The sequence below is a fragment of the Argopecten irradians genome, chromosome 9 (genome assembly GCF_041381155.1).
Source record: "Argopecten irradians isolate NY chromosome 9, Ai_NY, whole genome shotgun sequence".
Taxonomy (NCBI): Eukaryota; Metazoa; Mollusca; class Bivalvia; order Pectinida; family Pectinidae; genus Argopecten; species Argopecten irradians.
The window spans coordinates 4,912,924-4,924,835 of NC_091142.1; the positions used below are offsets into that span (position 1 = coordinate 4,912,924).

Consider the following 11,912-nt stretch of genomic DNA (forward strand, 5'->3'; position numbering starts at 1 on the left):
GCAATTGATCTATTTTGTTAGCCTGTAAGTGGTTCTAAATTAGCACTAGACAAGTCTCATTAGCATGGATAAGGAACGTGAGGCTCGAAACAATGGCAGAGGACCGATTTGTCGATGTATGGTGAAAATCGTATAATCTTCCTACTAAAGATCAATGTGTTCACTTGGAGTGCTTATAGCCTAACGGATATCAATATTTAAAAGACCACCTTCGTGATAAATCTGGAGTGTAAGTATTGATAATGATTCCATGAAAACGTTTTTAAAAAGAACATGTGTACGGAGGAATTCGCCATTTACCATTAAAGAAAAAATATCGTACAGAAAATGTATACATAAATAATTTCCATTTCTTCTTCTACATGCAAGAAGACAAATAGGTGTTGAAATGTTTTCATATAATGGTGTGTGCAGGTTGTGTGAGGTATGATAGACATTCTGCTGTTTTGATGGAAATCAACTATAGATACACATATCAAGTTTCATTTCGCCTAATTGGAATATTCAAATGGAACAATGTTCGCGAAAAACAAACTTTTATTTGCATACACAGAATTCATAAATAAATAGTTGTAAAAATACTAATAATGTTTAAAGTAAACGTGTCGATGTATATATTTGTAAAAACGCGCAGCAAATTTATCGTCGGTTTTAATGGTAAATTGTTTGATATTTAGGAAAACATTTATTTCAGATTTCAATGGCAAAAAAAAGAGAAATGACTGAAGTTACATCATTATACAACGAAGATAGTCTGTTTTCAATTACAAAAAGACCATCACAAGTGTACGACAGTCATTTCAATCACATAATATATTAAATGAATTCAATATAAAGTGTGCGGATTTCTTTTTATTTCAAACAAACATTTTGCAACCCAAGTAAAACGGATTCAAGAGGAAAACCTAACAAAAAAATCATACCGATATAGAAGTGCTGTGATTTCTGGAAATTAGTTAATTTAATTGGATCTTTTTTCTCAATACAATGTGGAACCTTCATAATCACTGTATTATCTCAATTTGTTTTACTTGTGTTTTCAACACTGTTATTTCAACATCGACGTCAACCCAATGTCTCACTAAGGTGGAAGCTTTTGAGCGGAATCAGATAGTTGATACTGATGTAGCTCGTGTCTTGGAACCCTACACACCAATAACATGTATGCGAGAATGCATTACATTTTCATTGTGCACGTCAATAAATTTCTATACGGATTCTCTACGATGTGAACTTATCCTTACCGATATTACCAGTCGTGTGCTCTCAGTAAACGGAATGACCATTTACGCTCAAGATATTCCACAGGTAAGTCCTATAATAATTACATGCTATCGCCAATCGTATTTTTAAAAAAGCACTTATTACAGGCAAATCGTTATTTCATAGTAAATGTTATACAATCCAATCTTTTTATGTTGTTTCTGTATTAATTCATTCTCGCTTGTAACAAGCATTTTCATTAGCTTAAGATTTATTTTACCATTTCATAACGCGAAAATTGGCGTCAGCATTTCTTACGTCGCGTCTGATTGGCTAAAATAATAGCGTATATGATTTCATAATTAAAAGTATGTTCTTGCTTTTAATATTCCAATAATTGCTTAATTGATTTTTCATGGCTCAATGTTTATATCTTACCTTGGAGAACCTTGAAAATCAGGGGCAAATGGAGTTGCTATTTAGCTATCTATAGGCTTTACTCATACTTTTGTAATAAAATCTTGCAAATTAAATATCGGCTATAAATCTAAGTCCTTTTTACAGTAATATTGATATTTTTGATGGTGAAAGTAAGCTAATTTTCTGAACAAGAGAAAAGCTAGCTCAGATTAAATATTTCTTAACAAGCTCAGTCATACCTTGACATCGAACCAATATACCTGCGAACCCCGATATGTCCTAAGTTTTCTTTGTGTCCCTAAAATTGCGTTGATTTCTCATTATTTATAATCACATTTCATGATAGGAAATAATTATGTTTGAATCCCAACTGTTTGCTATCCCTAATCGCCCCACTCAAAATTAGTTAAAATTAAATGATTAAAGTATGCAGAGAAATCATAACTTGTATGATTGTCATGTTTAAGGAATATACTGGTGAATGTTATGGCCATACATGCAATATATTCGAGAAGTGCGCTGGTAAGCTGTCGACTGGAGAGCATGCATGCGTGCAATTTGGTATGTAGCTTTCCTAGTTGTTTATATGCATGTACATGATGCATATTCTGTAGATTTATGAATGCGTATATGTCTTTTTTTCTCGTAGGTATAATTCTGGTATATCATGCATAATAACCAATTCAGCTGAGGCTGTTTCACATGGCTGCCCATGCAAAACAGTCTCCTGACGTCACCGAAATGACTGTTTTCTCGGTAAAGTGATCAACATTTAGTCAGAAGCTAGGCTGGATTTACTGAAGATGCAAACAGCGGAACTCTCATTAAAATATCCCATCAGTTCCACCATTTTGATATTAATTCGAAAAAAAAGGAAACTGCAAGTCAATTCTCCATACATGATAAATGCATGATAATTCCAACTCCAATCCCGTTATATGCGTTTTTTAACATAAATACAGCCTACTTTCTGTAAAAAAATATTAAAAATGAACCGAAAAAATAGTGAGTTTGTTGACGCTGTGACATCACAATGCTTTATTGCAACGGTAGCCATGCAATACAGCCTCAGGTGACATGAGTGTATTGCCCGAGACCAGCCAGTATTACACGTGTAAGTATGAGAGAAATCAAGCTTTGTCAATTATCTTTTTTTCATTTTATTCTATTAATGTTTTTACCAAATTACGTAAGGTAATATATAGAGAATTGAATTGATATTTTTCTGAGTAAACTGAATAATTGATCAAGCCAGATCGAATTCAGATAATTATACTAAGAAGTTAGATACATGATATAAGACTCTGTCATAAGTGGATATGAAGGATAGGGATATTCTACCCGAGGGTCACAAAATGTAGTAAAACCCGAGGCTTGCCGAGGGTTTTGGCAACATTTTGTGATCCCGAGTATTTTTCTTTCATATCTTGTCATATTTTCAACTCAAAGGAGTAGATATGATATGACTAGTATTTGGCCTTATTTTTTCAGGCCTAAAATATTAACTCTGATCCACATCAATACTCTCATACTTGCCATTCAACAAAACATAACTTTTTATAACCATGTACACGATGTGCTCCACCTATGACGTCATCAAATTGACGATTTTCCTCTTCTCGCCAAATTTTGCTAGAAATTTATCAACTTTAGGTAAGAATAGGCTTGAAATTCTTCATAGGTAAAGCATTACGAATTTTAAGGAAAGCTCATTTAATTAACTTAGGAGGATTTTTCCTGAACTTCTGTGATGTTTTCCTATAGAGATTTTTTCGGTTAAAGAATTCCTTTAAAGGTGCTCCACCGCCGACAGAGCATAAATGATACAAATAATTTGAACAATAATTGGTATTTAATAGTGTATATGTATGTCAAATTAACATAAAAAAAGTAGTATAGAATTATTTATTTTGCTTTTGGTGGTTGCGCAATCAGTACTTCATGCCATATAGGATATCGTGCCACGGATTTTTGTCAAGATACATTTAATTATTTTCTGTATTCTTAACTTTGAATTAAAATTAGAAGCTCAAACTTTTCAATGTTGGTAATGGTGTAAAGTAAGTAATTTTTGTAGCTGAAGAAAAATACTAAATCGTCTGCTCCTGTTTTTGATCGTGAAAAATACCATTTGTCAGCGGTGGAGCATCTTTATATTAATTTACCACTTCTGTATTGTTACAATCAAATATGATTTACTTATAGATTTTTGCGACGAGCCCCCTCCACCCGTGGCCAACACTTTGTACACGATCGACACGTCCGCTGGCATTGCTTCCGCGATGTTTTCTTGTGTCGATATGTCAATTTATACGGAGGGAAGTTTAGAATCAAATTGTAACCCGTACACAAGAACATGGACAGTACCAGGCATCGTCTGCACGCCAGGTAAGGAAGCACTGAAACCAAGAACTCAATATGGCTTAAAAGGACAAAAACAAACAAACAACCCAATTTGATTAAAATATAAATCCTAGTCCTCTTTTTTTCCATTTGAAAACCTCTCATATGGGTTATCTTTAATTTGAATTCAAATTAAAAAGATTGACGTAATATCATGGGGTGGCATGTCCTTATGACCTTTATATATATAAATATATTCTCACTGTAATTCAAATGCATTACCGCCATCTCGCTTTATCTACTGAAAGCCGAAATTTCTTCACAGGATGCATATACACAAAGTTATATTTTTTGTTCTCCTGGCGAAAAGACTATAATCACGAAAATGATTTTGGCAGCTCTTGCAAGCTATTTCGTCCTCGCCAATAGATTTGAAGATAGTTAATGTGTTGGTCAATTTAAAAGGTCAATGGTACTTGACCCTTATTGGATGTTATCATGTTCTCGATGAAATGGAATTAAGAATAAAGATTTGAATTGTTATCAGATTGTCAACAACCATATTCAAAAGGTAGAATCAAGAAAGCAGTATAATCTTGATTTTTTTTAATTAACGTCCCTTTAACAGTATGGTCATGTGAAGACGGCCTCCCATATATGCGGTGTGTTGCCTGTATGTTGTACAACTATTTGACAAACTATTAATACAGAGTTATAGTGCAACTCAAACACTGTAACCTATTGTGAAATAACAACACAACACAATCCACGGATCTTTCCATTACAACTTATTGTCAACGTTAACTGAACTGAACTGGAACTACAATTGCTGTAGATTATTGGTTTCGTTTGGATTAGTGGGTTGAACGTTCCATTTACAGCCAGGACGATTTAAAAATCGCATGTGTGGATTGTTTGCAGTTTAGTTTGTGAACCTTATTTCTACTGTGGCTGCGGTTAATTCGAGTAATGATTCATAAAGATAGTGGTATTTTTGCCATTTTTCATGCTCACACTGAATACATGCCGCCGAAGACACCAATCAAGCGCAGCCCCTCCTGTTGACATTATACTGACAACAGGCAATCCAGTCGTCCCACTCCGTAAGCAATGATATCTAGTTATTCTACACAATATTCACTATTGATATGATAGTAGCTGGATAATCTACACAAAATTTACTAAGTGGAATTATAACTAGATATCCTACACAAAATATTCATTAAATGGAATGATAACTAAATATTCTACACCATTTTTTAAGTGGAATGATAGTTTGATATTCTACAAAATATTCACTAAGTGAAATGATAGTTGGATATTTTACACAATATTCACTAGGTTGAATGATAGCTGGATATTTTACACAATATTCACTGGGTGGAATACCTCATTGAATATAGTGATGTTTCTTTACAAGTTTTATTGAAATTATTTAATACGATTTTACAAGTCGGTTATTTTTCAAAGCTTGGTCTGAAGGAGTTATCATCCCTTTGCACAAGAAAGGAGATAAAAGTGACGTTAAAAACTATAGGGGCATTACTTTGGTAAGTCATTTAGCAAAATTATTTACATCACTTTTGAATAAGCGCCTTTTAGATTGGAGTAAGAGCGATAACGTAATATCCGATGCTCAATTTGGTTTTAAGCCCGGATGTTGTACCAGGGACGCAATTTTTGTTTTTAATAGTTTAATCTCTAAAACTTTGCGAAATAATAAAAAGATTATATTGTGTATTCATAGTATATCGCATGATAATTTATGGCTAAAGCTTTGGAAATCTGGGGTGAGGGGTCGTTTATCAAATGTTGTTAAATCTTTGTATGAAAATATCAAATCCCGTGTAATATTACATAGCGAGTAATGTCTCCTATGAATGACCTAGACAAGATGATTTTTGTCACCGATAATGTTTTATTTGTTTGTAAATGATATGGAACCAGAACTTACTGAATCCATTTGTCAAAGTTACCAAATACAGATGCTCGACCTTTTTTGATTATGGGTATATTATTTGAAAAAAAAAATAATGTTCATTTGATTTTGGTGATATAAATGTATGGTATGCACAGAGCATTAAAAATGAAAAATATTTTTTTGTTATTGTATAGACAACGTTTGCAAGACATTTATTCAAAAAATGAGAACTAGTTTAGAAAGTTCTTCAAAGTGCATTATAAACAAACATATCGTTGATAAGCTTATTCTACAGGTTTATCTTAGTAAACCATTGACTTTCAAAATAAGGCGAATAATATCCAAATACAGAATAAGTGCCTATTTTTGAACGTTGAAACTGGTAAATACACCGGTACCCCTAGACCACAAAGGTTGTGAACTTGTTGTGATTGCCATGCGGTCGAAGATGAAGTCCATTTTATTTTATTATGTCCAAGATTTTTAGGTTAAAGGGTAAAATATTTAAAACCAAACTTTTATCGTCGACCATCTATGTTCAAGATGTTTGAATTGTGCCATGTAAAAAAACGGCTAGAAGAAAGTTACTATTAAATAGTTAATGTATTGATCACCAATTTATATTGGCAAATTGACCACAAGATCTCTTATTACCAGTACCTATTGTTTTTTCTATGTTATTAATTCATGTAGTTTAAAAACTGCAATTGTAAATTAACTGTATGATACACATATATTTTGTTTTCTTGTTTTCTTATAGCAAACTTATTAATATTCACACATGCTTTTTGTAGTGTATATCATATTTTGTGTAGTATTACATTGGCTGTGTTCTCCGCCATATTGCACATATTTAATATGTTGTCATTTGTATGTTTATTGTAATCCTATATGCTGTTTCATTCGGAATAAAATGAATGGAATTGAGGTGGACTGATAGCTCGATATTCTACACAATATGCACTAGGTGGATTGATAGCTGTATATTTAAATTCTACACAATATTCACTAGGTGGAATAATAGATGGATATTCAAATTCTACACAATATTCACTAGGTGTTATTTGTTTCAGACCTACCAGCTGCGTGTGGAACTCCACCTCCCCTTCCCGGTTCATCTCCAGCCACATATCCCTTGAACGGTAACCAATTGCGCGGCAGCTACGCTTGTTCGGCACTAAGTGGCGGTACAAGCGTAGAGTTCTGTCCTGTCACAACATGCACTGGAATCAATGAGTGGACGAATGCTACACTGTCTTGTTCAGGTAGTTAAATTTTCTATTCCTCCTTCGTCATCGATATCACAGGTGTGGCTGTTACTGTCGGTGGGTGCACACCATGCACTCGCAAAGCAAACCTGACGGTATTGCAGAAGAAAACGATATTGCAATTATTATAATTACAAAGTAAGAAAATTAAGCAAAAAGAAGTAATTCAGACAAATTTTACGTATGATGATATTTCTCCTAAAAGTATGACCTTCATCTTGCTAATAGTGGTTAAATAATTTCAGACAAAACAAATAGCATTTGGCCCATAAAACTTTTCCCCCTAATAAGCTAGGCTCTCTTTTTCCCTATTGAGGCTAGCTCTCTTTTCTCCGATTCAGTCTATCTCTCTTTCCCCTATTGAGCATAAGCTCTCTTTCCCCCATTGACCATACCTCTCTTTCCTCCATTGAGCATAGCTTTCTTTTCCTTTTTGAGCCTAGCTGTCTTTCCTCCATTGAACCAAGCTGTCTTTCCTCCATTGAGCCTGGCTTTCTTTCCCTTTTTTAGCCTTGCTGTCTTTCCTCCATTGAGCCAAGCTATCTTTCCCCATTGAGCCTAGTTTTTTTCCCTTATTGAGCCTAGCTTCCTTTCCTCCGTTGAGCCTATATCTTTTCCCCTTTTGAACCCAGCTAGCTCATTAAACCAGCTCTCTTTTCCTCCAATAAGCCTGCAGTTTTTCCCTATTAAGCACACATGTAGCTCTCTTTCCCTCAATGAGCCTAGCTCTCTTTTCCTATTGAGTCTGGCTCGCTTTCTTCTATTTAACCTAAGTATCTTCCTCCCCCTTGAGCCTAGTTATCTTTCCCCTATTGAGCCTAGCTCTTTTCTCCTATTGAGCCTAGCTCTCTTTCCCCTTTTGAGCCTAGCTCTCTTTCCCAAATTGAGCCTAGTTCTCTTTCCCCCATTGAGCCTAGTTCTCTTTCCCCCATTGAGCCTAGCTCTCCTTCCCCCATTGAGTCTAGCTCTCCTTCCCCTATTGAGCTTATCTCTCTTTCCCTATTGAGCCTAGCTCTTCTTTTATTGAGCCTAGCTCTCTTTCCCCTTTTGAGCATAGGTCTCTTTCCCAAATTGAGCCTAATTCTCTTTTGGCTATTGCGCCAAGCTTCCTCCCCCCCCCCCCCCCATGAAGAATAGCTCTCTTTCCTCCCCTTTTGAGCCTAGCTGTCTTTTCTCTATTGAGCATAGCTCTTTACCTCTATTGTGCCTAGCTTTCTTTCCCAAATTGAACCTAGCACTCTTCCCCCCATTGAGCATAACTGTCTTTCTCCTACTGAGCCTAGCTCTCTTTTCCAATCGAACATAGCTTTCTCTTTTTTTGTACAATCTATGGGATTCAGGGGTTAGATCTAATGTATAAATATCCCTTACCAACCTTGGTTACATATCGTGCAAACCTTTGTACATGTATATGTAGCAATTTAAAGGATTTATCACTATTTCCATCATAACAACGCCCCATTCTCTCCCAATTTGATGAAAAATCACAACTGTATGACTAGTAGTAATTTAAGCAATCTGTTGACGGAGAAACAGACGGACGGCAGCGCCAGGTGAACAAAAGTGAAAAACCAGGGGTCTGCAGGGACTTCGTTTTGAATATTACAGAGAGCGACTATAAGGTTTTACGCATTGTACCCTTATTTGAATTTTTTGATGTACATCAAATGACCAAACTACTTGTTTCATATATTATTGCACACGTATCCTTCAGTTTTACTATGACACGGTCCAGGGGCGTAATTAAGGACAGTGACAGTAACCCCTGAAATGAAATGTATGGTCGCCCTTCAGTACCACTAATTACTCAATCACTAATTAATTACTAATGACTAATTAAGTAGTTGTGAACGTCTGCTGAACTAAAAGTGTATTCAGTTACACCTTGATATAATGAAGTAACGGTTCATCCCAATAATTGAAATTTAGTTGTGATATTATCCGTTGTTTGTGCATATACAACAGAAACCACAGAACTCACCTGGGGCTGTCCAATATTTTTACTTTGGCGGTGCATTATTTACCTGTAGCTGAATTTGTCAAGTATTACGCAGTACGCGATGTTACCGTACAATAGAATTATGATTTGTACTGGTCTATTGGCAATTATACATGTAAAACTTGTCAGATCCGGCCTTTGTTTAACCCGGATATCTATATAATCCAACATAATAGTAGTTATTGTTATTATTTTATCAAATAAAACCTGTATAATCAAGAAAAAAACCTTACTTTACCGCCTCAATTTGATCATCCAAGTGTCAATACAAGATAACTGTGATTCTTTATTGTAGAAAGACTGTTATAATTATATATTGTCATGTTTAATACTTGCAGTGAATGATTGTTACGGTAACGGCGTCTATGAAGGCAAAGTCGCTTGCACGGTAAATGGACACACATGTCAACGATGGGATTCAAAAAGTCCGCATTTCCATTTATACTCCGACTTAGAGAGTTCCGAAAACTATTGTAGGATAAAGGATAGCTCGAAGCCCTGGTGCTACACCATCTATTCTAGCCCTAGATGGGAGTACTGCGGTGTCCCAGCATGTTAGATACAAACTAAATAGTATTTTAAGTAATTAGTATTTTAATTAGTTTATTGATGTTAGTTCATTTGGTCGAGAGTGTTATCATCATCAGCCGATTGTATCACATAATTATTCTAAGGGAAGTTCTGAACAAAACCATCCATAACAACATTTCATGTATACAAATAATATCAAGAAGTCAAGTTATAATTATCCGATCACCACTAAACAGTATCTAAGCGAAAGACTTCGCAGCGGAAATATTTAAGGATTCACTTGAATGTATTTTTATGTTATAGAGATACTATAAATAATTCCGAAGTGTTTTATAATCAGAGTACACTTATATATGATTTATATTTCCCTAACACAAAATATATTCACGCTTATCTTTATTATTCATTTTTACTTCACTTTTATTTATGGACTATTTTCTCTTAGAAATTATTACGCTGCCGTATCAACTAATCAAATGCGGCGTTTTAACCGCTGACGTCAGTTTTAATGTTTTGAAATGATAATATATGTTAAGCCATTGAAAATGCTTGTGATAAGCAAAATTAAAAAACTGTCGAAATTCTTTTGTTTTATTTACTTGTTTTAGGCACGTTTAACAAACACATATCGTTTTCATTGCTTATTGAAATGAAGTACCAATGAAAAGTTGGTTAACTGATTGGTTGTCTAGACCATCAACGTCTAAGATCATTTAGAGAAGGTCGGCTGAGTGTGCTATATATAGCGTGTGTGAATGTTTGTATGTGTTTGGAGGAATCGATCTATTAATGTTAAGTATCATAGTAATTGATGGACTCTTGCCGATCTATAGTGTTATCTCGGTGAACCATGCTGCCAGAGACCGACCAGCACACACCACTAGGTCACATGAACTGAAAACCAGTCGTCCCAATTTCTTAATACTAAGCGTTGAGCAGTAGAAGACACCACCACGTTATAGGCTATGTTGTCTTGGTCAAGGGACAGAACCCGGAGCTTTTGAAGAATTGTCAAAAAGAGACCTTAGGAGCAAGAAAGCCGGTTAAAGAAAGAAGGGAAAAATAATTTCTCAAATTTAGTCGACTTTTCAACACCTGCATTTGGGACAGCAGTTTTAAATTTAAAGCCTAAATCTTTAGGGAAATAGCGAAGAGTCGCATATTACTCACTATAGGGACAGCAGGTATAGTTCTAACGTCCTACATACACGAAACCTGGTTTGAAGGTTTAGTATGTTTGTTTTCAATCTCATTTCAATTTTTGAGCAATGCACTGATGAGGATTTACACTCGCTCCTTATACTTCAATGTAACAGTATTGTTTAAACATTACTGAATTGAAAAATGTTACTTTAATTACCATTTAAATATAAAATTTTGCATGTACGTTTCTGTTCTTGCTTTTGAAAAGCTAAAACACATCATTTATATTCATTTAGAAAATGTTCAATGATTATTATGATCGAAATATACAATTTATATTTGAAATTATTGCATTTTTTATTTAAAAGATAGATTCCCGCTTATTTGTGGTATAAATTGGAATCCGTTAAACGCATTCGCGAAGAATATAGTTTGGCTCTGTGTGTCGTCCATCTGTCCGTCAATCCAAAGGGCACTTAAGGCTTACTATAGAACATTGTCCTAGTTGTATGTTTTGCTATTTGGAACGTTCGTGTGCATTGTTTGCTTTTACTTGGATATTTGATCAAATCACAAATGCAGTTTACTTTTCATTTCGGACTATAGTTCCAAAAACGCTCATTTTTAACTCATACATTTTCGGATAATACCCTGTGTATGTAGATGTGCATTTTGCTAATGGTGACATTTCGATTTATTAACAGATAGTTTAATTGCCATGGAAATAAGGTGATAACAACAAACATTCATTTTCCACTTCCTCCGCTTCGATGCCTTGTTAACACCTTTAAACTGTTCAACTCAACTCCATAGGTCCTCCCTTTTTATAGTGCTATCTGAGTGAAGCATTCAGTTAAACCTGTCTATAAAGACCGCCCAAGTGAATTAGAGGAAAGTGGTCTGTAAAGCCAGGTGAGCTCTTTATACAGGTCAAATTGTGTTGTAAATGGTCATTTGGGATCCTATGAAAAAAGTCATTTAGGCAGGTTTCGAATTATACCTTAACAACTGGTATTTCAAGTTACTGGATCGGTTTGTTATGCAATGCCTATAACATAGTCAACCTATGAAAGGAGAGTACTAT

General features: G+C 34.9%; 1 protein-coding gene across 1 annotated transcript; it reads left to right on the plus strand.

Moving 5' to 3' along the window:
• The first annotated feature begins 987 nt into the window (after positions 1-987).
• Positions 988-9,713, plus strand: LOC138331287 (plasminogen-like). Its single transcript, XM_069278807.1, has 5 exons — positions 988-1,308; positions 2,091-2,184; positions 3,829-4,011; positions 6,961-7,152; positions 9,493-9,713. Exons 1-5 carry the CDS (start codon positions 988-990, stop codon positions 9,711-9,713), a joined length of 1,011 nt encoding a protein of 336 aa, XP_069134908.1.
• Positions 9,714-11,912: the final 2,199 nt, after the last annotated feature.

Excerpts from the sequence above, each read along its gene's own strand:
- LOC138331287 (XM_069278807.1), top strand. The coding sequence starts at position 988 with ATGTGGAACCTTCATAATCACTGTATTATCTCAATTTGTTTTACTTGT. Across the intron at positions 1,309-2,090 it reads ACGCTCAAGATATTCCACAG|GAATATACTGGTGAATGTTA; the intron begins GTAAGTCCTATA and ends GTCATGTTTAAG. Across the intron at positions 2,185-3,828 it reads GCATGCATGCGTGCAATTTG|ATTTTTGCGACGAGCCCCCT; the intron begins GTATGTAGCTTT and ends ATTTACTTATAG.